Raw genomic sequence first — 27,984 nt, 5'->3', positions numbered from 1 at the left:
GAAACCCAGCTATTATTTTCAATAGTTAGAATGTCAAATTTCTATTTGAATCATCACACACTACATTAACATTTGGTCAGCCAGCTAGTTTTACTGTGCAGCTTATACGCAGAATATTTGATAGAACCTTTTTCCTATTACGTTCTTTTTCAGACCAGAATGGCAGTTTTGTAATGTCAGGCTTCCTACATTAGCATTTAAAGTTTTATGTGCAATTATCTGAGAACCAGTAAAAAGAGACTCCAAGTCTGATAAAACACTAAACTCTCCAAGTATAACAAAATATTTCTGTAACTCAAGGCAAAAGAGGGAGCTTTTGTATGTAACAGCAGAACTGATATTGCATTTAGTTTAATTTCACTGACACTTTGCTCAATTAAATAAAAGCCTGTAACACCACCACTCTATGAACTAAGGTGAGGAGAGAAGTCAGCTTCTCAATTCCATTTAAATTATAGGCTTCCATAATTGAAAGCATATTTTTGCAGTGCTCTTTATTCTTGATCAGTTAGAACAATAATATAGATTTGATTAACTTTATATGCCTGCAAAAGAATGTTCTTTTTCAGAAACTGATCTTAAACACATAAAACCAGAAAAAAACCACAGTAGCTTTGAGAAAAAGGAGCCGGTTCTTGCAAGAGAGTCCTAAGTAGAGAGCAGGGCAGTGAAACCACACGCATCTGCAAGTAAGTCAGCTTTTCATTTTCCTTAGAAATAGCTACAATTCTTATTCTTTAGACACCTGAAAGATTTGAAAGAGACAAATAGCAGAGTGAGAAATTCTCTCATTCCTTGAGGAGCAGCTGCTCTACACAGGTCTGCAGCATAGCTTTCTGGAGATCACATTAAAATCTGTGAGCTTTCCTATGAATTACGGACTGTTACTTTGAAGTGGTTAAGCATGTCTGGCTTGTAGTATAAACCACAAATATTAGAAGGCATAAGCAAAGTTTAACAGATACCCATTGAAGACAGTTTAAAAATGGGATTACAGGATAGGGGCCTTAGGAAGTCATCTAATGCAAACTCCTGCTCAAAGCAGTAGAACTTCATGAAGTCTCATTCAGATTATTTCATGAAGCATCATTCCTTTAATGCCTGCAAAGACAAAAAGACAGAATTTCCCTCACTGAACAGTTATTTTCTGCTGAATAGTCTCCCATCTCCATAAAAAACCCGGAATAAGCTGTTATTTTGAACATTTGAATACTGATTTAACCCAGTATCTCTCTTCACAGCTCAGAGTATCTTCGCAGAGAGCTGTCTGCAGAACTGCATTGCACTGTGATGGGATACGCTCAGGAAGGGGCAGGGACTAGAAGCCACACAAATTCTATGCAATTCAGCCTGAACAGTAACAATTAAGCTCTGTGTTATTTCTCCTGCAGGTTTCTCTCCTAACAGGAGATGAGAAAAGCTCAAGTCCAGTTTAAGCTTCACCAACCAGCTAAGATTCACTGGGAGTTTAAAAAAAAGAAACAAACAAAAAAAACCAACAAAGGTATCTGAAGCTTCCTACAAGGAGCTTTTCATTCACGACCTGTAACTTAATTCCTGACCATCTGTGAAATTTAGAAATATCACCAGTGAAGACTTCAAGATTAGATGTTAGCTTAAGTTCAGCTCACCAGAGAACAACTCTAAGAACTGTAAAAAAACTGAAGTGTAACATTGTTTGCACAAAGCTTCATGTTACTAACATTAGCCATAGGTCAAACTTTTAATTCTTTTTATTCCATTTTCAACTGGTAAGTTGATAAGAGAAAGAGCTGCTAGAAGAAAGAAAAGAAAAATACATGCTTCTGTTTACTAAAAGATGCTTCTGCAGAGGAATGGGAACTGCAAGTTTTTTTCAATGCACATATGCTATCCCCTTTTTTCTGCACCTAATGGCCCCATCCTTCCAAAAAAGTTCAAAGTCACTGGTAACATTTTAGACAACCCTAGTCCTTCTCTTGTAAGAAGCCTTCTGGGATACCTAACAGGCCAGCAAGCATAGGATATCAACTTGCAGGCAGTAACTTAAAAGCCTGGAAGCTGTAGCATTGTAGACAAAACCCAAGCAAGGTAGGAGTTGCTTACACTTAATCATTTTGGGAATACTTTTTAAATGGTAGCATCTTCCAGTGCTGTTGTCTAGAGCAACTCATAGGAGAGCTCTCTTGACAAGATGAATGGAAAGAACTGGCTTTAAAAAAGATATATTTTTAAGATAGAGGGACAGCTGTTTTCCCCATTAGAAAAACAACAGTAAGAGTTTCATTTCAATGTTTCAAAGCCCAAAAGAGCTATCACCAGAATTACTTAGCTGGTTACTTAGTGCATCAGGATTCCAGGAGGCCCATCATGTCTTTACAGAACATAGCTGAAGCTGATGCTATTTAAGACATTAATTTTTTACTTTCCCGGTCAGTCATCATTGCAAAAGGTTTACTATAGCAGAAGCAATCCAAGCTTTGCCATCACAGTATGTGTTACAGCAGGCAAATATCAGCAAGCCCATCTGCCAGGTCAGCTTAAGATTCCTTTCTGACTTTGGCTCGGGTTTGGTCACTCCAGTGAGTTATTTCTTTATTGAATTCCATCTGGGTGTACATTGTACATAATATCCATGAGGCTAATGGGGAGACCCTATAGAATTACACCTCCTGCTCCAGAATTTCAGGATCACAGAATGGCCGAGGTTGGCAGGATCCTCTACAGCTCATCTAGTGCTCAGGGCTCTGTCTAGTTGGGTTTTGCGTGTCTCCAAGGACGGAGACTCCACAACCTCTCTGGGCAACCTGGGCCAGCATTTGACCACCAGCACAGGAAAAAAAGTGTTTTCTTGTGTTCAGACAGAATTTCATGTGTTGTAGCTTGTGCCCGTTGCCTCTTGTCCTGTCAGTGGGCCCCAGTGAGAAGAGTCTGGCTGCTTCCTTTGATTCTACCCATCACACATGCCCAGTTGTGGCAAATGAGACCCCTATACAGCTGAAGAGCTTAATGCTTGGGTTTGGGGTTGGGAAGGAAGAGGGGCTGTTAACCACGTGTTTGCTACCTGTGGCCAAGGGGTCCGTGCAGCGCAGCGCAGCGCAGCCTGCTCACGTTAATTGTGGTGTGGATCCATCACTCCCCTCTGTGCAGGGGTCTGCACGTCAGGACCACCACACTTATTCAGGTAAGTGGATGTTTTATTATCTAGCTACCTGACGTTGCCTTTGCGTGTGTTTTTCCTATTAAATCCTCATAGGCCTTTTATGCATATTTTCAAAGCCCTGCCCTTAGGGCTTTTTACTAGAAGAGGGTCTTTAAGATATACATGACAGAAATCTACTGTAAGGCATAATGCTTTTGAAGTTTCCTGCCCAAGGCTTAAATTGAAAAGTGTTATCCTAATTCTCAGCACCTGTACATCTGCAAGCCTGACCAAAGTCAGGCTATGTGTGGAGCTGGAACCTCGTCTATGTGCCAAGGTGCTTTCATAGAAGCAGGCACAGAGGTACGAAGGAACATCAAGGGCTCAGCCAGGTTTTTATGAACCACCTGGGAGAGACATTTGGTCTTAAATGTTCATTCTCTACTGCTCATTCTTAGTTCCTTAGTCTAAACCCTAATTCTTCAAGCCTTCTCACCAATTAAAGTGGAAGGAGCACATGAAGGACCCTGCACTGGAAACACCAAAAGCCACATTGCAGAGCAGTTTTCCAGTGTGTTTACTGATAGTAGGCAAGATCTTGAAGTAGAAACCAGAAGAGAAGATCATAAGGCAGGGTAGAAAGATGATAAAAGGAGACAAATCCACAATTGCATCTCTTACTCCATCTGCCCTTCACTGATTCTCTACAATAGTCCTCGGCAGACTGGAAGGGAAAAGAGGAGAAAGGGAGAAGATACCAACTTTTAGGTCATGTCCATACCACTGCTAGATATATTAGAACAGAACCTAGTTGATTTGGTAAAAGGAAAAAAGCTAGGAATGACTCATCTTTTTGGAAATTGAAATATGACAGAAAGTACCTTTTCCAGAGTGTTTTTTTTTATTTAAAAACACTAGTTTACTAGAGAGAGTGCTTTTTGGATGATGGTCCTCTGTGAATTAGACTGTTACATTGATCAGACTATTAATGACCAATACATGACTAGTGAGTAAAGACATACCTTCCCATCTTTAAAAGTAGTGTTGTCAGAAAGCAAATCCTATCACTTCCTACCCAAATATCAATTCCAACAGCTCCCTGTTTCATGTAGTCTATGTCTGACCCATGTACCCTTTGACAGGTCCTGTGACAAGGATCTGAATGTTCTAAATTGATAGTTTTGCAGGTTCTCTCCTAAAATACATAGCACAAAACACTATGCAGTAGCTGCCATCCCAGTATTCAAAATAAGCTGTGTATTTCCCCACAACCATCAGCCAAATAGAGGCTTACCTTCAGGAGATCTTGAGACTAGCTTAGGTCATAACTGAAGATGTTTTGTACCTACAACCATCAGGGCAACCAACTTGTGGAAGAGGGAAAATGTCAAGTGAAATCCTGTGTTAGTAAAACTGAAACCATCAGAGATAAACCCTAGACGATACATCCTGTTATTTGTGGAGTTTGGGTTTTTTGGTTTTTTTTTTTTAATTGTCGTACCTTAAAACAGAAGTTTTGGGAGGCTATTCACACAAAGTTTAGAAGCATTTGAGCTGTACTCTCCGATTTTCCACAGGAGACTCTGAAAGCTTTTAAACAAGAAAAGCTAGTATTCACTTTGTGCCTTAGCAATCGTCATAGAGCAACGCCAAGATTGTGCCTTTGCTAAGGAGGAAACCATAGAAAGTTTTCTGTATGGTCGTACTTACAGTCTTCCAGCATACTTCAGCTTCATGGCCTGTAAGAGAGGCAGCCTAGGAAAGCAGATGAAGATATTCAGCATACTGTTAGATATTGCTAGCTCTGCAGTGAATCAAAGGGATACAGAACGCATACTTGCATTTCAGCGAGCAACTGCTGCTTCATAGTTGGATTGACACTTGTCACTACACCAGAATTTGAGATGCCAAGTGATGTTGCAGTATTCCAGAATGTACGCTTCCCTCAACAAAAAGCTGTTAATTCCCAGAAATCCCCTTACCAGTCATTTTTCCAAGTCTGAATTCCCACTGTCTTCCAGTAGGGGCAAGCCAAGGAATCCTTTTCAGCCTAACAATTTTATAGATTTCTAGAAAACGAGATGTCGGGTGCACATAACAGTAGCAAAGAGTTACAGAGGAATTCACTAAACCTTGAAGATCAGATATGGCTGAAGCAAGCAAGCAAGCTTACTGCCGATCTTCTGCAATGCTAGGCACCCTTACCTATCTTTTAAAGGAATACACCCAGAACACTAACAAGACCCGAAGTGGTCATAAAGTTGTGTGTGGACACAGAACAAAGTTCTCTTCCTACTCCATACAGGGCAGGAGAAACCTGCTTGCTTCCTTGCAGCAGTTCATGTTTCGGACATAAATTATGTCAATCTCTTCTCCTTTTATATATATCTCCTACTAATGCTCCTGAGTTACTATGAAAGCGTAAGAGCCATGTCCAATTTGTTTCCCCTACTGAGGAATACTCCCTGCTTTGCCAGATTTGCAGCGTAAGCACATACTCTGGCTTTATGCTTTGTAACTAGACTGGTGCTGCCGCTCTCCAGTAAGCTACCTTTTTCATACTGTCTTCTTGCAGGTGTTTAAGCCCATCCCATAGTTTTCTACGCAAATCCTCATCCTAGACCTCACTTTGAACAAAAAGGACAAGTAGTACCTGTAGGAGGCTTTTGGTTTAGACACCATGTAAGCCATATCTCCTTGATGGATGCTGCGGTCTCTTGAAGAAGCTGGTTAGGTAGTTCTGTGTACAGTCCAGGGGAGAAGATAAGCAGGAACAGCTCTAAAGGCTCTCGATTCTGGCCCAGAATTTCTCATGACATGGCCTTGAATAAGCAGGCCAGTTCAGTCTGGAGATAAGTCGGAGCTGGACCCTCCGCGCTGGCCAGGCTCATCCAACAAAGTTAAGGGATTTCAGTGAGGGCTTGGAATCTGTAAGATCAGAAGATGTGCACTGCCTGGGGAAAGGGTGGAGGTGGGAAAAAAGCAGGAGCTCTTTAGAACCAAGTCTTTGCATCAGAAAAGCAATAAGGACATGTAAGACATTCTACTTTAATTTATGCAAGGCTTAATATGATCTGGATTCTTCTAGGGCTCTGCAGAGGCTGACACTACTGGCAGTAGAAACTGAACATATCAGGCCTTTGGAGTAACTTTGCAATACAGTCAGCCATATGCAGGTTATCCTTCCATGAATATTACAGTTGCTTGCTCACTGGAAGACACATCGGAAAAGTTCCTGTTATTCTAAGAAAGTCTCCGAGAGTGTTAGTTCATATTTTTTGACTGCTTGCACTTGCTACAGACCCCTGCATTTACCTATTGGTTTGGCATTAAGGCATTTGTTTCCATTATTCTCTCCAGACTTACTCCGTGATGCAGCATTTTCCTCTTCCTGTTAAGACCAATACAGAAAAAATGAGTCCTCTTATATAACGATTTTCACCCCTCCCTCAAAGCCAAGATTAGGTGTCCTAGCATTTGTCTTATACACAAGTATAGTAGACATCCTACCCAGGATACTGAATGTTAAGCCACTTCAGTCGTCAGTCTAGAACTGCTTTATGTTAAAAGTTACTATTGCTTGATCATAATACCATGTACGCCACGACCTCTTGAAAGGGAATGAGCTTAAAGGTGTAGCAAGAGCTATTTTGTAGAATTGGCATGCATTTCAGGTTTAAATCAGCACTGCACTGACATTCAAGAACTTCAGTCCCCATACAGACTGAGATGAACAGCACTTTTATTTATTTCAGTTACAAGAAGAAAGACAAGTAAACCTTACAACCAGAAAGGCAATGAAGGCCTCATGAGCTTACTGATAACCATTTCATAATCTAGGCAACATGTTATGATTTCTTGAGATCACAAAGAAAGCATACCCCCTCTTAAACAACTTTTCCTTATTTCTGTAAGGAAATTTCCTGTAAGAACAGCACACTGATGTTAACAGAATCAAGAGGGTCCACTGATGTACAAAGTCTACATTCACCCTCCCACCCCTCCTCAAAAGGCTTCAGTGTAGACTTTATTCCAAAAAAAGGTAACACGCAGTCATGATCACAGTTAGAAGAGAGGGGAAAAAAATTAAAATCTGTTTTCAAATGAAATCAAATTATGGTGCATTAATGAAGATACTTTCTTACGTGGCAGTGTACTTCATGGGTAAAGAAACTCTCCTCATTTTAAGCCAATGCTTATCTGACTTTTGTAGTAGGGAGAAACCAGCTTACATAAAAACTGATCCCCCTACCAAGCACTCTAGGTAAGAACTATCACATAAGGAAAGTGCTAGAAACATGTGGGAGAAACTACTATACAAAGTGTCAAGTGCAAACCCCCCCCTTGCCTAGAATTTGGTGTATTTACTTCAGTACATTAGAAAAGACTGAATTCAGGAGTGGTTGACAGTGGGATACAGTGCTACAAGTTGAACATTAGCTGCTAAAGGACAAACCCAAGCATGCATGTATCCCACAAGGCAAAGATACGCTTGAGCTTCCTGACCTGCTCATTTCTGCAGTTTCCTCTAGTATTATCTCCTCCCTCATTACCAACTTAATTCTTGCACTCCTTTGAAGGGACCCCTTTTAAAACTCTCAAAAATTCTGGATTATTCGGCAAAAAAAATTCACTCGCTATTTTAACGAACACAGAGCTGGAAAAAGAAAGGGGAAAAAAAAAAAAAAGAGTTCACAACTCATCTCTTCGGTTGCTCTTCTAAGCAGTATTGGACCTAGAAAACATGAGGAAGTACCAGATCAAGTACTGTTCCATCATCCTTCACTGTTTAAACAATACAGTTGAGGCAGACCATAACTTCTTCAGTCAATCACTAGCAGGTCAGTTTTGGTACATAAGATATTAATCAACTGAAAAATGTATTTTCACCCGTGCTGTATGTCAGTTCTCAGTTTCCCCTCACTTAAGTGGTCAGGGATACATTTATTACGCAGTACTCACAGTAAGTCTTGGAATTTCAGGCAGACCTATTCATTCCCAAGGAGTATCCTTTTGGCTCAGTGAAGACTTTTGAATACCTTAGCTTACATTCATTCTGGAGGCAGCCACCATGATTCCATTTACCCAAAGTACTATTTTTAGTGGGGCTGTTACCATCTTGAAATTGCAGTTTGACATTAACCAGTAATACAAAAGAGTACTTTTCAGTGTTTCCAGTGAAGGAGCTGAGAAAAAAATCTGTAAGAAACCATTGCTGCAATTTTATTTTAACAAAAGGGCAGATTTATTCATGTTTACAAACAAGTTTCAAAAACAAAAAGGAGAACATGTATGCTACCCACTAACAACCTTTCAAAATGCCAACAGCCCTCATGCTGCATGAAGGATTCTATAGATTAGAAAAAAGAAAAAAAAAAAATCACAGTTCCACTCACAGTTCACCAAGACAGCACTAAACTAACATGTTCAGACAAAAACAAAGGACTAAGATTCTGATGTATTTTGATTTAATCCATTTTGCCCGAGATAACAGAAATATTTCAAGCAAGTTCCATCACAGATTGATGTCCTGCATTAAACAATCCTACTAAGTTCTGAACAAAAGTTATTCAGTAAGTTTCTCAAAATTTTTAAAAATTAAACAGTTGTTTCAAAACCATTAAGTAGTAAATGTATTTAAGAAACTAATTAGGACAGAGGCCATAACTTCATTAGAACACCACTGCTCATGTTTTTACAAAGCATTAGTGTTATCTATTTGGCTATTAGTATTAGCAATTTATCTACAATATTTAACAAGGTAAATTGCAGGCAAAATTTAGTACAGTTTCAATAGAAACACCCTTTTCCTGAAAATACAGCAGTATTTGAAGGACTAGTTTTTTTGTTTGTTTTTTTTTCTCTGCATCATTTATAAGGAAGCTTCCCATCTATGAACAGGAACAAAAAAAGTATCTACAAACCTTGTAAACAGATCTGTATCATTTATAAACATAAATAATCCAAATTATTAACAGCCAACAGCAGAAATTAAAGTATCAATTCAACGATCCAGGGCCTCCTTGCCCTTCCCAGCCTTCCCCTCAGAAAAGGATCATGATAAACTAAAGCTCTGCTAACACACTGTTCAGGACCATTCTTAAGTACAACAGATGATCCACAGGTCACTTATGCTGAGTTACTGTTTATCTGTCAGAGTTCATTATTACTCCCACCCCCAGAAAAGCACCCTCCAGTCTGGCAGAAAGCTTTTTTTTTTTAAAAAAATAAATCTACATTCGTACAAGTGTGTCTTCTGTTGAAGTCCAAGACAAGAATATCATCTTGTCCATCATAATGTGTGAAGAGACCCAGTTTCAATTTCTTTACAATGCAGCTAGTGTGTTAACATTCAGCTTACAATCAGAGTGATGTTTCCAAACTATGTAGCGGGCTCCCTGGGGATGAAGAGGTAGCAGACTTGTTCATGTCTGTTGTAAGGTGAATTCCACTGTCAACCGCATTGTTATTTTTATTGGGAGAAGGTGGGGGAGTAGAGTTGCGTTTTGTTGGAGCATCGTCTTCAGCATCAGTATCATCAATAAGGGGAATATGAGGCTCGGAGTCTTCTATTCTAAACTCAGGATGCGTCATAAAATTGTGAATTGAACTTCGTGTCTCAGGTTTCTCTAGCCCCTCGTACAAGGAGCTACGAAATGCATTCACCACTCGGATCTGTAAACAAAGGAAAAAGGTTGTTAAAATGCTGCAGATTCACTGGTAATGGCATGGTTCTTATGAGTTTGAATCCACAAACAGCTAGACATGAGTGAATCGAATTTGTATGTGATGCAGTGGAACTTGCAATAAACTGTAAAAAATGAAGAGCGTTTCAGTAGAGCACTGCCAGTCTACACAGTAGGAATAAAAATTGTAAAAGTACTGCAAAAAGCTGAAGGGCCTAAAAATTCAGACGTGGCACTAGAATGGTTCGATTATTTAACATGGGCTAAGCATTTTTCAGAAGTGAGGCCAACAATTATTTACTTATTCACATATTAAATAAATCTCAGTGAGGGCTTTATTGAATACTTGGGGGAGGTGGGGGGTGGGAGAAGGAGGGGAGAGGCTGAAAATAAGTTAGAGGATAAAAGGGTTACTAATTCTCATGCTAGGAATTAGGATGTCAACTGACTATGAAAAAGCCAAGCAAGTGTAAGCCAATGTCACAATGACCGGACATTTACAGAGAGTCATGCAAAAAAGGATACCACTGTAACAGCTGTAAATATTCGAGTATATACCCATTTACCACACTAGAGAAAGCTCCTTACTGAATAGTGCTTTGGAAACTTAAGACCAGAACTAGGAAATTTAATACTGCATTGTACAATTAAGTAGCCACGACAGGTTGTAACTTTGAAGAGAATATTCAAGTAGCACAAAGTATGAGAAAAGCAGATGATCAGCCTTTGCTTGAGTCTTCAATTTACATTGAATTCATGGACAAAATTCCCAGGCTGAGTATTATTTCAAGTCCCTTCATTGTTTAACTAACATTTTTCAAATCAGAAAGCTAAGTTTATAGAATTCAAAAATAAACATTTCAGAGTGAAATTAGATAAAGTACATCTTCATTTTGCAAGTTGTGCATGTCCAGGTTGCCTTGAATTTAAGCTTTCCAAGTTGTAATTTGAATGATGAAACCACCCGCCCACACCCCCTTCTCCTCCCATGCCCCACACGTTTCCCTGATCAACTACACAAATTCAGGATTTGTTCTTGAACTGATAAAACAAATAGGGTTAGGCAAAAGTCAGTGACCCCTTTGTCCAACACTTTCGTCAAGACACAGTTTCCCCCTTCTGTTAGGTCCCTATTCAATTCTCAACACCTCTACTCTGAGTAAGTCTCCAGCAAAGCAGTTTCAATCCCAAAGCTCCTCTGTTGTGTAGTAAGCAGCAGAGCAACTCTGTAGTAAACAAGAGCTTACTGTTACAAACAGTAAGTTCAATTTAAAAAAAATTTTTAGCACATCCAAGATGACTTGTTTCAAGCTGAGAAATAATAAGTCATGACTAGTGCTTCCGTAGAGTTCCTTGACAGTAAAAATAAAGTGACTTCTAGGTGAAGGAATGAAGCTGGAAGGTCAAGCAGATCAAGAGCACAGACTACGAAACAGCTAAAATACACCAAACCACCTCACTGTAAACACAGAGAAGGGCTCCCCCAAAGCAACGCATTATCAGACTTGTTACCGCAGAACCACTGCACGTGATAAAGTCCTGACTGTGTTCCTCGACCTCTAGAAATAGCATTGCCCCCCCACCCCTACCCCCTCAGAGCACTTTGCACAAAGAATTTTACTCAAAAGCTATCATGTCCCCATTTTTGTACTACAGGTACACAGCTAAGTCCCATTAACCATGGAAATGGGGGGAGTGGGGGGACACGCGCACAAGGGGAAGGACCTGACTGCCAATAAAGGGAGGACAGGGAAGAACGTGAATGTGCTTGAGAAGTAAAAGGCTACAACAGCAGCTAGTACTTTACTGTTCATCACATGAAAAAATTGAGTGTGCTGTTACGGACTTGGCATGTTACATGGGCTTTAAACGAGTCCAGCAAGCTGCCTAAACTGTCTTGGCACTTACCAAGAAAATCAGTGGTGACAATGCTAGACTGAAAGTTTGTGATGCCTTTATTTGGCATGTTGCATCCCACTGTACCACTGATTTATGTGGCAAAATGGAATATGACTGCCTCGTGGGACTGGTTTTTCATTGCTTACAGATGGTGAGTTAGAACATAAGCGGTAATGGAAAACAATTTTTGGCTTCACAGGACAGCTGTAATTATCATAGGAATATAAGCAAACCCACAATAAAGGCTTGATTCCCATGCAGAATGCATACTAAACAAGTAGTCTAGACACTCCTATGAACCCAAGACCCTCAAAGAGTCCAGCTATGAAGGCAGAATTCAGACTATCAGCATTTTAAGTTATACTTAAAAAAGAGAAAATCTAGCGTTTTGATGGTTTTATTTTCAACTACTCAAGATAATTAGACGAGAGAGGTAACTATAAATAAATTGCATAAGTGAGGAGCAAACAAGACAATTTGTTATGTGCAATTTATACTGTCAACAGGCCTTCCTCATATTAGTACCAGAATAGCAAGGAATGCAGTAAGCACTCCAAATCCTCCTAGCCAGATGGCTGCTTAAGAGTTGTAACCTCAGTTCATAGGAACAGCTGAACTATTTTCCAACAAACAGCTCTGAAAGAGAGACACAAAGAAATAACACATCTGCTTCCCATTAATACATATTGGTTATCAAATAGTTGTTCTCCTGGAGGGTGTAGCAGAAGGCTGTACTACTTAGTGAGGATCAAAAACTCGTTCTCTGCTATCGTAGCTCCATGTCTGCATTGGTCATTTGACGCAATGAGATGCTGCAGCACCCATTAGATTCTGCTGAAATGGCAGCATGGCATGAAGTTGCTCTCTAGAGAATTCTGAATGTCTAATTAATGTTCTTGAGTGTAGTTAGGGATACAGGTTACTAATTAGCATTTTAACTAGGAGATGCAATCCTGTGCATCCTTACTGTTAAATCTACTTTTCATTTCTTGTTCTTGAGGCACGTGAATTTGTGAGCCGAGCTTCTCAATACTACTGCAAGGTAGGGAAATACCTGTCTCGCCAATGGAGAACAAGTACAGGGCTAAATACTTGTGCAAGCTCACACAGGAATTCTGGCCAAGCCAAAAAAAAAAAATCAGAAGAGAACGTTTCATTTAAGACAGCTCCTGAAATTAAGGGTCTTCATCCATCTGGTAATCTGAAAGTTTAAAAAGTAGCAGGGGAAAAGCAGCCCTCTCAGAGTTATTTAAAAAAAACCCAAACAATTATTTAACCAGTCTCTAGGAAGTTCGAGAAGGAAGTTAAACATGTAATATATAATTAAGATGGAAAACTCTTTCAACAATAGATATTAGCTATCAGTATTCAACTACAACTATTATGCATCTCCAGGGTCCAGCATTTAAGCCTACATACACGAGTGATTAAGTCTCTAGCCTCTACAGAGAGGAAGGCTGAAACTGAAATGCCACTTAGAGCACAATATAAAAAGGGCAGAATTAAGGAGAGACAAACTTTACTTTCACTGATGGCTTATGAACTGCTGCCAGAAGAACCTAGAGAGGAAAAAAACCCTTCAGATTTGAAAGTTTCACCATTCAATGCTTAAACCTTTGTTTTCCTTTTTATATTAGCTAATTGAATATTTCTTCTGACTTGTACGCGTTTTAGAAGCCTTGTTTCGCCACCTGAATCCTGATGTTGAGAAAGTTGTGTTATTCAGTAAAAAAAGTCCAACAAAAGCAGAGATTCAGAAGTTCCTTACAGGCTACGAAGAAAATGCATTTAGTGCTCCATGTTCTAACTACATTCATATTTTTAACATACCATTTGCTTTCCCGTCAGCTTGTTTACCTTAGGTATCATTTGTGCTGCAGTGCAAGACATCTATTTTTGTTGACCTGGGTCCATGACTACACAGTTAATTCACTTATTCAATGTAAGTCACCCTGAGAGGCATATACTCGAAAATTTACAACAGTTTTCCCGTTTTATCTTAAACATCCCTCTGTACATGAATGGATGAAGGCACAGGATGTGCAGGCTCACAGCTTTCACATTAAGGTCTTTTGTTGAAACTGTTCCACCTGTTCTCAGCCCTCTAAGAAAAAAAAGTCTTGAGGACTCCACTTTGTGGAAGAGCTCTATAAAAGCCTGAACGATGATTTTAAGTACTAAGGAGAAAATGAGAAACGTTAGGTACGTGAATTAGGAAATGTTAATTTCATGCACTTTAGGAACACACACTCACACCCCACAGTAGTAGAAGCAGTAGTAGAGGAAAACACTACATGTGTAGGGGTAGAAATATTTGTTACATCATGGTGCTGGCTGGCGATGGAGGGTTGCCGCCTTAGAGCCCCCTGAATGGTACTTCCACTCTGGAAAGCATTCACTACATCCATCTGCAAGGAATCAGAGATTGTGACAGCTTGCTCAGCAAGAGAGAGAGAGAGAGAACAAGAGAAAGGACCATCCCATCTATAACACACAAAAAGTAAAGAAAAAAAGGCACTTTTTTTTATAGAGCAGATACACAGGCAAGAGTTGCTTGCATTTAGAGCTGAAGAAAACAGAGGACCCTGAGGGATTACACATCCAGCCATACCCCCTTTTGACAGCCTCAGTCACACCAGTTAGAACTGCCACCTTAGTCAAAGGACTGGAGATGGAGAGATTTCCCTCATAACACCCACTGCGTCCTACCTTTCTCAAGACCATACCTGAGTTTGTATCCTGTTTAGGCCCCTAAACCACAAGATCTGACCGCGACGTAATTCTCTCTCAGCATGATCGATCTCCTCTACATCTTCTGCTAGTTCTTCTTCAGGAATCTCTTCCTTTTGTGTTCCATGACCAGCTTCTTTAAGGAATTTCAGACGGCTGGTTGGAATTGTTGAAATCAACTAACGGTGAATGAAAAATATGAATCAGGATTATTCTTTTTTTAAAAAAATAGTAAATGTAATACCAGGCTTAAGGCTTAACATAATATCCTGCATACGCATAGCAAAGTTGAAAAAATGATTATGTAAATGGGATGAGTGCATCAATGTAGAGCAATCGCTCCAGCTGAATAGCTACAAAGCTGTGAATATCCTCACCACCCTAACTGAGGTGTGGAAATTAAACATGGACTACAAACCTAGAAAACAAAACACCCTTGCCAGGGCAAAAGAATTCCACTTATAGTTTACTTGACTATGCCAGGAAGGAGCGGTACCGAAGCTACAAGAGCCATTAATTCTGTAGACTGTGCTTGTATCTAGAGCTTCCAGAGCTCCCTCAGTTTGACGAGCATGATGTATTACTTCAAGTGAGAACCACATCATTTAATTAAAGCAGCCACAGTTAATTCAGAAGTACAGAACAGACATGCATTCTTTTGTGACCTGGAAGGTATTGATCCATTTGCAAGACCAGTGACGTTTCCAAAATCCTCAGCCCAGACTGTTACTTTGCTACTTGGTGTACAGTAGTTCATCTATCTTAAGCTAAACAAAAGCTACATATGGCTGTTCCAGCTTTCCTTTTCATCCCCACCTTCAGGGCTATTCTGGTGAACTATGTAGTTAAGGGGAGTCATCTTTTGATACGTCCCATCTAGCAGCTCCAGATCAGTTCCAAGACTGCTCTCCTTGATCATCACAAACCTAGAAGACCACTTCAGCAGCTGCAGAGGAAGAAGACTGCTCCAAAAGCAAGATAAACAGCCCTTTATGCTGAAATTGCTACTGCGAATGCTCCCAGATCACACTTCAGTTTCTACTATTCTCAGAAAGTCAAAAGCTCTTTGACTTTAATGAGATGCTAAAGCAGCATGAACTGCAGCAAGGAAGCTTTGCCCTTGCAGGACACTTTGGGTCAAAGGTATTTCAAGCCATCTCGATTCTCTTCTAGGCTACTTCCAACCTCAGAGTGACTCTATTTGATTTTTTTTAAATAATTAATTTTCCAGACAACCTTATTAAAAAGCTTATACCCACTTTAAGAATATGCATCTATGTATGTATTTACAACTAAAATTCACCCTACCAATTTTATACTGAAACCTGAAGTGTCTTTTACAAAACAGAAGGAAAGAAACTGCAATGGAAAACTCTTCATGTGGTATGAAAAGTTTAGACAACTGTGTCATTAAATAATGGAAAACTCCATAGCTCGAAAGTTTCATGTAAATAAGCTTGCTGCTTACAAGCACTGTTGTGCACGCAATAGTATTGAAACCTTAAAGGGGGGGGGGGGGGGGGAGGGGGATAAAAATCAAAATGCAATAGCTCAATAGATGGGAGAACTTTCCAATTATTTCATAAATATGCAAATGAAGATTAAAGAGAAAGTTGTTTTGAGTTTTGCTGCATTTCTTGCTACTCCACTAAGTTTTTAAATCAAGAAAATACTACCAAGTTTAACAATGCTGATTTTTCAAGAAAACCATTCAACACTAAGGTAATTATATTTCAACATTAACATGTACATCGCATGTATTCTTACAGAACTTCTTCTAGTACTTATCTGGCTAAAGATAATTTCATATTTAAAAGGTAACTATGGCTGCTTCTAGTTAAATTACTAAACATAAACCAGCCATAGCATCTAGTTATGAAATGCAACTAATGGACCAAGTCAGAGTAAGGAATATCCAACTAAGGACTTTCTAGCTATTGAACTAGTCAGTTTTAATCAGTACCTACTGTTAATCTCCATATATAAGTATAGTCCACTTGAAAGATCTGAATGCTAAAGTCAGTGTATTTGTATTTTCTGCATAAAGTATTCTGATGCAAGTAGATATTTAGCATTTTGAAAAAGCTAGTTTACCTGGCCCCAGAGTAGTGTTCCCATGCCCAGGAAAATGGACCACAGCCACTGTTCAATTGAGAGTTCTGAGCAACTGAAGGGCTTCCCACCGAACTGCACAATAATGATCTGTGAAGAGCAACATCGTTAAACAACATGTATCAGTGACCTGTTACTAGAAAATTCCCTAATGCTTCAAGATCGCTACAGACAACTCTGCATTAGAACATAGCATTTCCGATCTTATTAAGCAGACACCTCCACTGTCTCAGCAGTGTGAGCAAGTTTCCAAGACTAAGTCATCTTCTTATGGCTTTCAGCATCTCAAGAACTACCTATTTATTCTTTGAATGCCACACTCACAAAAACCTGTTGACTCCTTCAGTTTACTTGCAGTTCTTTCCCTTAATTTCACAATTACAGCATGTATTTGATGCTCCAAATTTACAGTGATTATTTATCATATGAACACCCATCTCAGAACAAAGTTTATTAATCAACTTCTATTAAGAGAAGTCATAGATCAACGAGACATGAAACATTTCAGAAATAATTTAACAGAATATTACTATGTATCCCATCACTGTTAAATGTCAAGACTTTAAATCATCACAGTGTAACACTTATGTAGTAGGTCTTGGGGGGAAGAGGCAGAGATCTCAAAAGCTGAATTAAATGAGCTCCTACTGACTTACCTATTACAACAAGCTGTACAGGCCCTAATGAGCAAGGTATCCCTCTGCATAGGAATTATATGCATGAAAGTCTGCCCTGGAGAATCAACAATTCGAGTAGCAGGGCAGGTGTGAAAAGGAGACAGTATTGACCATTAAGTAGGACACCTGACAGCTGAAAAGCCCAAGGGTATCTTCTTTTATTAACACAGAATAAAACACTGAGACAACAACTCAGGAGTTACTTGTTTGGGAAGGCATTCAGTCCACCAAGTTTATAAAGGGAACACAGTTGCAGTCAGGAGTAATTTCTACATATTTGGCTTTGTTGCACAACAACAGTCGGTCTGCTGCATGTGTAACCCTAAAAATAACAGTAGCTTCTGAAGAAGTGTCATCTAAAAAAACCTAAACCTGGGAGAATAAGTGAACTAACTTTACGTGAAGCAGAGGTGCATACATTTGCATTGCTTGAACCGCTACGAATGTGGTCAACTTCACGGAATCCCGAGTCCAAGGAGAAGCTTAAGGCATAGGTTATATCTTAAGTCCAAAATAACTTAAGTCAAAATGAAAGAGTTCTGAAAAAAAAGTAGTTTACTGATTTGTTAGTTACTTCTTGTGATGAATTAAAACTAAGGCCATTTAGAAGGTAAAACTATTTCTTGTAAACAATTTCCTTTAGATTAAATTTTGACTCGGTGTTTCTCAACACCAGCGTGTTAACCCAATCAATTTCAGATAATTTCATTTCATTTGTTAGCATATACTGAGGTAACTATCTAGCTTTTACAGTCTGCCTAGATGCACCAACAGAAGGTCCCTAGACATCAGTGTTTTTCACCTAAAACAGCAGCATCTATATACAGAGAACTGTAAAATATATACCAATACAAATAACTGGTCTATGCATCAGGAATATAAAAACTGATACTTAAGTTTCTAAAGTTTATTCATGTCCTAATCTCATTAAGAAGATACGAGACATTGTAACTTTTTTGGTAATTGTTTCAATGGGCTCTCCTTCAGAGGCACAGGCAGATACTATGAGGAAGAGCTCCGACTTGGGAGGGAACATACAACTTCTTCACATTTTGTTATGAGACTAGAACACTAAGATCAAATTGAAGGACTAGAAAATTCAAAAGGTAAAATACAAGTACTTCTACATTCTAATTTTACCAATTTCAAAGAGGTCTTACCTGAAAACCCTGTCAAGCAGCACTTCCAAGTCATTTATAGCGTGTTTGATACTGAAGGTTTTTCCACATTGCAGAAATGAGATGCCTGGCACTACCTGATTAGCATTTCCAAGGTAAGCAAGTACATCAGTGTACTAAGTGCATTTTCCCCCCACCCTCCAAGAATTTACTTACCTGCACAACAAATGTCCCCAGAACAATAGAACAGAAGATAGCGTTGTTAAAGATTCCTTCAAAAACGTTTCTTTCACCATGAATTTTTCGCGCATTAATTTCATTAAAAAGCTGCATCATCACAAATGTGTTAAATACAATAGTATAATGCTCTGAAGGAGGAGCATGCAGAGGTGCATTTCTTCCACTATCGATATCAAAAATTTTCTCACCTGTGTATAAAAGGCATTTATCAGAAGCTTAATTGGTGTCTTAACACACACACCACAACAAAAAACTAGTTTTAAGATCACATCTCGGTACAACGTTTAGAAAAACTTTGTAAAGCCTCAGTGTTCTTACCAGCGAATAGGAGCGTGAAGACCACTACGAGTTGGTAGAACGCATGACCCAAAATGTTCTTCATCATTGTACGAGAAATCAAAGGTTTGTTTCTACCATAAGGCTTTCGCAACAGAAGGGCTTCAGTGGGTGGTTCTGTTGCCAGGGCAAGAGAAGCTAATGTGTCCATTATGAGATTTACCCACAGCATCTGCACAGCTTTAAGCGGAGAATCCTATAAAGATAGATACATAAACCCTCCAATATAAGTGAACAAACTGCAGCTATTAAAGGCATTTATTACACAACATGGGCATGTTCTGAAGAGCATTATGTTCTTTGGACTAGTATTTAACTGGAAGTTTGAATTCAAGAGTTAATCGGTCACGACATTTTCAACCTTTATTAGCTGAAACAATCCACCACCAGTACGTACTTGTGTTATGCATGCTCCTGTAAAAGCAACAATTACTGCTACTACATTGACAGTAAGCTGGAACTGAAGAAATTTGGAGATGCTGTCATACACATTTCGTCCCCACATAACTGCTTTAACAATACTTGTGAAGTTGTCGTCTGTAAGGATAATATCAGAAGCTTCTTTAGCTACGTCTGTTCCAGCAATACCCTGGTAGAAAAAGAAAAACACTATGAAATATAACAGGACGCACTGACTTATGTAATAGAAGCTCTTAGTACATCCTTGGTCAGCATTGACTTTGATGTACCATGCCTGAAGGACCGTTTTAATGTAAGCACCTAAAGTTCTACTGAATCAAGTTTCACTTGCAAGTTCTACTCAAGCATGGGAAAAACATAAACAACAACAACAACGAAAAAGGTAATGTTGCCTTTAAAATAAAGGCCTTAATAAAAATCCTCAATTAAGACACTAAAGACTGTGTAAGTTCTCCCACCAAAGGAATGTTACTGAACCCTGTTCAAGTTAAAGGCCACCAGATGGTGCAGTACTACAGGTTAGTCTATGTCCTAAGAGTTTGCTATATGGATTCCCGCAGCAGCGCAATGCATGTGTTCATAACACAGTAGAATGATACACATTACCAAAAGCCTTTTGCAGAAGAAGAGCATTGACATTGAACAGTAGAATATGCAATATGACATTCTTAAGTTTTAATCACCTGTAGTCTCCTACAGTATCCAAACAGTTAATCTGAGTTCTGTGTAATACCTACTTCAAAAATACTTATTTTGCTTTCAGCATTTCAAAAACACTAACTCAGGAGCAAATTTAATGATCCTTATTCTTGATGCATTATTTTGCAAAGGAAATGAGTCACCTGCACAGTATGTGTATACCTTAAAAGGTACCTTTAAATATCACGTAGTAGGTGGTATATTTTAAGTGCTATTTAGATAAGAAGTTAGAGAAATTAGTTTCTTGCACAGATGAACATAAATGTTTCCTGAAGTTGCTGTCTAAGTTCTGGAAGATAAAAATAAATCTGCCCCTGATAACGCCAACTACAGCAGCTATACAACAGCAGAAAACAGATACTTGTTAAAACAAGACTGTTACAGTCTAGAGAACATTTCATGTGTAGCTGTCAAATTTGTAAGTTATGCTTTTGGAAAATGCTCCTCGAGAATGACGAAAGCTCTTCCCATTTTTTCCTTCAAGATTAGCATCTGAGTCAGTGCATCTGCATGTGGTGTAGGAGGAGTGTGGTCTTCATTATTTTTTTTTTTCTTTCAAATGCTTAGCACCAAACTGTATCTTTTCAGCTTAAGGCTGAGGAGGAATCTAGCTCAGTGTTTTGAAAGAGACAGGAGAAAGCTGAAGCTACATACTTAAGGCATGAGTCTGTCTAGTATTAGCACTTAAAGCCAAGACCAGGTTTGGCTAACCATTTGAAAAGGTAGTTGAGAATTTAAACTGAGAACACCAAGTAATCCAAGGAACCATCCAGACAAATGCAGATCTTAGATTGCCATAAAATGCTGTTACTTCAGTTGTACTAGAGGTGTCCCCTAGTATAGCCACCAAAGCCATTTTAAACATTAACTGGCAGTCTCTCTTATTATAATCTCCCTGTTCCTATGCATCGTTTCATGGAAAACAGATGAATAAGCTCATTGCATATTGCATATAAGCTTTACTCAAAATCAACATAGCATGCTATTTACCACCTAAAGTCATTTTGCCTTACGTTGAACAGATCTCACTTCAGAAATCTTCAGTATCAGTAGTTCTGTTCCTACATTTTGCAACAAGCCTTTGTGTAAAAAGGTTTTGATTTACAAGTGACTGGGGATCTGTGTTGAAGTTCTATTCAATGGCAGATGCCACAAGGACATTTTCCATCAAATAAAAACATGGTTAAGTTGAAGACTGAGGAAGGAGGAAAAAGTAATTGGTATTAAGTGAGAGAGATGTTGACTCCATTAACTTAGTTGTGTATTAGGCTCATGAAACAAGCAAGGTTGTTTAATATTCTTAAGTGATAAGGTCTCCAAAATACTTAAGAAAATAATCATACCATAGCAAATCCAACATCTGCCTTCTTCAGAGCTGGACCGTCATTGGTACCATCACCAGTTACTGCTACAACTTGCCTCTGTTCAAAGACAGTGCTGTCAATTATACCTAAAATAAAATGATATCTCTGTTACAGTTCAAAATTGACAACACAGCACAGATTAAACCTGCAAAAGAAACCCAGTTTTTGTCTTCCTCAGTCATAAAAAAAATAATTTAAAAAAATTCACAACAGATAGTTCTACTTGGCTCCATTTCGAAGCAGGGGGAAAAAAAAAACCCCAAAACACAAAACCACAAAAAAACCAACAAAACTACCCCCTCCCCCCCCCCCCAAAAAACCCAGTTGGCAAATGAAGACACCCTCATAGGTACTACCCACTACTCAGTCCTAGATTTTTTTCTAGGAGCAGAAAAAAAAACCAACCTAGCTTACTTAGAAGCTCAGTTTTTACTTACCTTTTACTAGAGTGTGTTTGTCAGTGGGAGAAGATCTTGCAAGAACACGAAGCTTTGGCCAAATTTTATCTATTCGCTCTTGCTCTATCTGCAAAAAGAGCACTGGTTATATTTTACAGTTAGGAGACCTAGAATATCTGCTGATCTACTTTACATAGTCAGTATGCTTACCTCTCCTTTTTCGTTGCGTATTCTCCTGTTAAAGTCTTTGCCCTCTAAACACAAGAAGTCTTCGCCAGGATTCAGAATACCACATTTTAATGCAATAGCACGAGCAGTGTTAATGTTATCGCCAGTGACCATACGTACAGTTATGCCTGCACGTTGACACTTTTTTATTGCATCAGGTACCTATAAGGAAAAAAAAAACCAAACACCTCAAGACTGTTGTTATGGAACATTTTAAAAACTTTAAGTAGCTTGCCACAATTCTTTTCCTGCAAAACACACACATGGCAATTCTGGCAAAGAGGCTTTGTTATTGTTAAGTCATGTCTGCCCGTGTCCCGCCATCCCCCCCGCTTCATTTTTCAAATACTGCAGTATTCAAAAATACCACAAAAATCCTCCGTAGGCTGTAGTATTCAAAGGTACTGAGTACTGGCTTCTTATTTATGATTATGTGAAATAAACTACAGCTCACACTCTACTACTACGCCCATGACTTTCAGTGTGAAGTGATGATAGCACAGGTCAGACTGGAGTTCCACTTACATGTGGCATAAAAGCTTTCACTACTGAAAAATACCACCCTCCTTAGACCTCAACCGCAAGGTGGACTCCTTCCCCCAGTCCTCAGGCGACAAACCCTCCTCTCCATCATTCCCCATGAGAAGCTGGCAACAAGCACAATGGCTAATATTATCCTAAACAATACTCCTAATATTCCAAGTGGTAAAAAAATGACAAGTTCCATCTACTGAGACCCTGCACAGTAAGCGCCTTAAGTCATTAGTTTGTACAGAGCTTCAGTAACACAGCATAAATGACCTTAAGAAGTTTTAATCTGCTTTTATAGCACCATTAACTCTCCCCTCAATAAATTAGATTTTCATTCATCAAGTATGCTTAAGGCATACAATAGCGATTCAGTTTCTTGTACTCTCTGCATGATGAACAAGAACAAGAATCAAGATCCACTGTAAGAGAATCACTGCAGTTTAGTCAGTGACCCTACCTCAGGTCTCACAGGATCTTCAATCCCAACAACAGCAATGCACGTCAGACCAGTAACAATATCATTTTCATTGTCCCATTCCGGCTCAGGTTCCCCTGCTGGGAAGTCTCTGAACGCCAGGCAGATGGTTCTGAGCCCTTCAGAAGCCATTGGCTCAATTACAGTTTTCACGATATCATCACGGTCCCTAGGTCTAAACACCTTTGGTTCTCCATTAGCACTCAGTATTTTGAAGCACCTGAAAAGGAAAAGTTTAAAGAGTTATCAAATTTTAACCAGAAGTTCAGCCCATTCAATGGCTCATTAGTAAAATCCAGTAAGTTTCCACAAGGTTTGTTTTCACTAGACCCACACACGCAAAAAAAGCCAGTAGCAGCACCTCTAAGGTAACCTCCTCCATGTACACTTAATCTCTTCCCAATTGCAAAACATACTAGCTGTAGAAAGTTAACTGAGCCCTCCATCCTAGGATGAACATAATGCCCAATGAATGTAGGACACACACATTAGTTACCTCCTAGAAGTATCCATTTCTCCACTGTATGTAAACAGACTGGTGTCTGTGCTGGTTGAGTCAGTCAGTCCAGTTTCAAGTTCAACAAAATAATCCCACCTTGTTAACAGTTATACAAGTCTCAGAAGTACAGTATGCTGCCAGAACATGCACATGGTGCTTAAACAGCTGCAACTTATGGCACTAAAAGCAAACTCTGGTACTGCTATGCTTAAAAGTAGTAAGGTTTGTCATCCATTCCACCCCGCCCCAATCTAAGTCCAGAAAATTCAGAGAGCAATAGAGTTCTTAATGTAAAGTATTAAAATAAAAACAAATACTTAAATTGGATTTAAATTTTTGTATAAGAGATTAGATTCAACACAAGGTACTCTAGCATTGCAACACATGCTCTTTTAGTTATGTTTCTTCATGCCAAAGATGCCACAGCTTTCCTAGACGGCATACATAATTAACCAATATTGATGCCATGAATATAATGCTACCAAATATTTTGAACAATAAATTTAGTCTTGTTCATCTTAGCAAAGTTTTGCCATAAAGCAATGCCATAAGCATTTGTTTTACAAATTAGTACTAAAGTGGCACTGAAGAAAATATAAGAATTTATGACTCTCTTTAAAATATCAAGTTCAGACCTGGCAGATCTGCTAAGATGACTACTGCTACATTTAAGTGTTTAGTCCAAGGGTTGAGGGAATTCCCAGTTGCAATACATATAAAAAAGTTTCCACCTCAGCCAGGAAATGGAAAGGAAGCAGTCCCTTAAAGCTTCATAGTATTCATCACAGCTGAAATTTGAAGTCTATCAGAATTTCCTGATTTGGGTTATCTTTTCAAATGTCAGCAACCACTAAGGATATCTTGTGTTACCTGCAATCATAGGGCTTGTGATAAATTCAAAGCATTCAAAGATGTCTAAATGGAAGCCAGTAAGCTTTATGTAAAGATCTCATTGAAACTCACTTCAAACATTTGACTTGATGGCAAGGAAAGAAGAATAAAACTGCTCTGCTTGAAAAATTTTGCTGCATTTCTTCTACACTTATTAGTGACTTGTTTGTGTCTTATAAATATTCATGTTTAAGCTTTCAGTGCTCAAGAACAGTCATACATGTTATAACAAAGACTGAGCAGCACAACTGACAAAACAGGTTACAGGATCTGAGATTAATTTCTGGCACTGCATAGGTAGTGGCTAAGGAAAGTGGCTTATGACGCCGAGACTTTTTCCTAGTCGGTGCATACTCTGAGATAGTTTTGGAATTACAACTATTCCAATAGTATCCAAATCAGTCTAGGCTTTCTTGTTCTTTGCCAAATGCCCTTATTATTTATTTTCTTATCTCAGTTATGAAGCCAAGTGGACCACATGAGTCTGGGCTGAATGAGTTCCAGCAACTTCTACAGTTCAATTGCTCAATAAGATAATAAGGTACAAAATCCTTCTGAAGGTAGAAGTAATGCAAAATATAGGCATACTTGTTCACTGACGAGACTTGGCTTAAAATCTAGCTCTGAAAAAAAAATCGCATCTAAATCTAAGTTCTGTATCAAAAGGAACAAGAGTCCTTTAACAACTGACCCTTTGTGGTCAGCACTAAGTTGAGGAGAAGGAAGATTTCATCTTTTTTTATTTTCTTTAGTGCATTAGTACTTTCCTAGATAATAATTTGGGGGGCTAGTAGTGAGCAAAAAGGTAAACTGAACTGATGAACATTATCTATGCACTACTCGGACTAGAAATAGTCTGACGTTAGAACCAAAACCAGACTGGCTACCACTGCTGTTCCTAGAGAACATGACACATACATGCTTGACTTCTCTCCTCACCTAGTTAGGAGTTACCACAGCCTTCTTTACACCTAAAGGTTTGTCCCAGTGGTGACTAATCTCCCGCTTACAGTCTAATCTCATTCTAATAAATCCTCTATAGATGGGCAGGTGGATAAGGAAGCAATTTCCTTTGTCACATTAAAAACCCTCAAGTTTCTCCATGGGCCAAGTTCAAGCTCTTGTTAAAATGATCAACTTGGACACCAACTTGCACAGTCTTTTGAAGCTAAAAAGTAATCACTTTTCAAAGGCAGGTCCTTCCTGGAATTTAGGCATATCACCTGGTGGGACATTACTGGAAGATGGGTGCCCATTTTGACCAACCACACCTAAACCATCAGATAGCTTAACTAGAGAATAGATCAATTCATAGGTGCTTTCCTGTATCAGAGCAGAGTTTGCAAGTTGAAATTAATCACAACCAGCTCTTTTTTGGGGGGGTGGGGCTGGGGTGTGGGAATTAAAGTAACTGAAATGTTAATTGCCCATCTTACTCTAGAAAGTCAAACAACTGAGGGAGGCAAGCTGGGAAGCTGGCTGCATCACAAGGGTATAGGACCGCTGCTCTTGTTCGTGAAAAGGGGACAGAAATATATCACAGACTATGGCACAATGTTGTTTAGCACTTCAGTCTCCTCACCTACCACAACATTTAGCCAAATTTAAGTGCTGAATTACAATAGTAGTTGTTCTTACTTTTTAAGAACTATCTCAGAGGCACCTTTACTGAATATCCGGAAACTGCCATCAGAGTTTTTTAACACGGTACTCATAGATTTTCTAACAGAGTTGAAGGTGTACACTTTGTACAAATCCTCTTCTGGTATCTCATTTCTTACGTCCTGATAATCACGTTTTAAATCCAAGAGCAATCCCAGCAAGGCACATTCAGTTTTATTTCCAACATGACGTGGTAGGCCACCTTCTTTTTCAGGAGGCTGCAAGAAGAACAAGAACCTTCACTGATTAGGAGGTTAACTCACGAACCACTAAAGTACAGCATTTACAAAACAAGGAAGCTAAGGCCAGGCTTAGCTCTGGGATGGGGGAGTTTTACCATGATTACTCTACAAATTCCTATGAGTCATGAGCCAAATTCATACTGCTGGCTTTTGTAAGTAACAACTTCTGTACCTGTTTAGGATCTTTCAGTCGCCTTCTCAGACTCAAAAATCACCCATTAAGTTGTATCAAATCCCAACATGACCTTTCTAAAAGGCATTTTCCATTGTTTGAAATATTTATCTGACCGAGTGCAGTCCCTGAATAATTATTTTGCATTTTAAAAGTACAGACAAGTTTAAATAAACTGATTTAAAGCAAGCTAAATGGCATTTTTCTGCTAAATTAAAGTATCCTCTCCTGTAATAACTCTTCCTCAATGACTTAGACTACGATCACATCACCTGTTAGCCTTCTACTGAACAAACTAAGTCTTTAAGCTTCTTAAGTCTCACTACAAGTTCCGCTTTCCAGGCCATGGCCTATTTAACTGGAAAGAGTTCAGAAACAAGTTTCCAACCCTTCAATACCAGAATAAATTTCTTATTTCAGCAATGTGGAATATGCACGCACTAGCGCTATAAGTAAAGGAGTATTTCTCTCAAGATTTTTCTGAGCTTATATAGCTATAACATTGCAGTGTAGTTTGTAGCAAAAAAGGCAGAAGCCCTTAACTCAGCCTGACGTGCCTCACGCAGCTACAGCTGAACTATATTAATCAGAAGTCAGTGATCCATTTTCTTCATTCAGAGCTGGAAGATCTTGGATTTGGCTGTTCTGAATATTCACACTTTCAAAATGTTCACTTTAATGTGCGGTTTAAGCTGTCCAGTTCTGGGCTCCCCAGTACAAGAGACATGGGCATCCAGGAGCAAGTCCAGCCGCAGGCCACAGAGATGATAAAGGGACACCACAAAGATGATAAAGGGACTAGAGCACCTGACATGAGGAGAGGCTGAGAAAGCCATGACTGGGCAGCCTAGAGAAGAGAAAGCTCTGCGGGGAGAAACTTATCAGTATGTATTAAATGCTCGAATGGGGCAGGCGGTGGAGCGATGGTACAGACTGCCAAGCCACACTTCTTAGTGGTGCCCAGTGAGAGGACAAGCAGCAATGGCTAAAAACTGAAACTCTGGAAATTCCATTTGAACAGAAGGAAACACCTTTTTACTGTAAGGGCCGTCAACTACTTGACCAGGTTGCCCAGAATTTGCAGAGTCTCCATCCTTTGAGATTCTTAAAACCTGGCTGGACATAGCCCTGAGCAATGTGCTCTGGCTGACCCTGCTTTGAGCAGGGCAGGTGGACCAGAGGATCTCAAGAGGTCCCTTTCTGCCCTCTGAGATTCTGTAAAACAGACTAATTCTGCCTGTATTGGATGCAATTTGATCAAAATTGTAGTAGTAAGGGACCTGGTCGGTTTACATGGAGCTACTTTTTTTTTTTCTTTCTATAAAAAGTTCTTTAGAAAATAGACTGTGAAACTCCTCACATACTATAACTCATTAGTAGTGTTTCAGAGAAATCAGTGCTGGTGATCTTGGTGTGCCACCTCAAGTACTGCTATCGAGGAAATTCTTGCAGAGGTACCATCTTTATTGGCTGAAAACTAGCTT

General features: G+C 39.2%; 1 protein-coding gene across 5 annotated transcripts in view; it reads right to left on the bottom strand.

Annotated features, from left to right (window-relative positions):
* Positions 1 to 6,846: 6,846 nt before the first annotated feature.
* The window catches only part of ATP2B1 (ATPase plasma membrane Ca2+ transporting 1), a 64,413-nt gene continuing 43,275 nt past the window's right edge, over positions 6,847 to 27,984 (bottom strand). For 3 of the 5 annotated variants that reach the window (XM_069773491.1, XM_069773490.1, XM_069773489.1), the window contains exons 11-22: positions 26,063 to 26,304; positions 23,017 to 23,254; positions 22,011 to 22,190; positions 21,840 to 21,927; positions 21,382 to 21,488; positions 19,317 to 19,508; positions 18,902 to 19,115; positions 18,560 to 18,771; positions 16,531 to 16,638; positions 14,433 to 14,615; positions 14,028 to 14,114; positions 6,847 to 9,796 (exon numbers count right to left, since the gene is read on the bottom strand). In XM_069773491.1, coding sequence (XP_069629592.1) covers positions 9,485 to 9,796; positions 14,028 to 14,114; positions 14,433 to 14,615; positions 16,531 to 16,638; positions 18,560 to 18,771; positions 18,902 to 19,115; positions 19,317 to 19,508; positions 21,382 to 21,488; positions 21,840 to 21,927; positions 22,011 to 22,190; positions 23,017 to 23,254; positions 26,063 to 26,304 — 2,163 coding nt within the window. In that variant the 3' untranslated portion in view covers positions 6,847 to 9,484. Of the gene's footprint in view, positions 9,797 to 13,962; positions 14,115 to 14,432; positions 14,616 to 16,530; positions 16,639 to 18,559; positions 18,772 to 18,901; positions 19,116 to 19,316; positions 19,509 to 21,381; positions 21,489 to 21,839; positions 21,928 to 22,010; positions 22,191 to 23,016; positions 23,255 to 26,062; positions 26,305 to 27,984 lie in introns of all 5 variants that reach the window. The other 2 variants (XM_069773493.1, XM_069773492.1) reach the window with 2 other exon arrangements.

The sequence above is a fragment of the Haliaeetus albicilla genome, chromosome 28 (genome assembly GCF_947461875.1).
Source record: "Haliaeetus albicilla chromosome 28, bHalAlb1.1, whole genome shotgun sequence".
Taxonomy (NCBI): domain Eukaryota; kingdom Metazoa; phylum Chordata; class Aves; order Accipitriformes; family Accipitridae; genus Haliaeetus; species Haliaeetus albicilla.
Note: the sequence above shows the minus strand (reverse complement) of the source record. Positions and strands in the feature narration are given on the sequence as shown.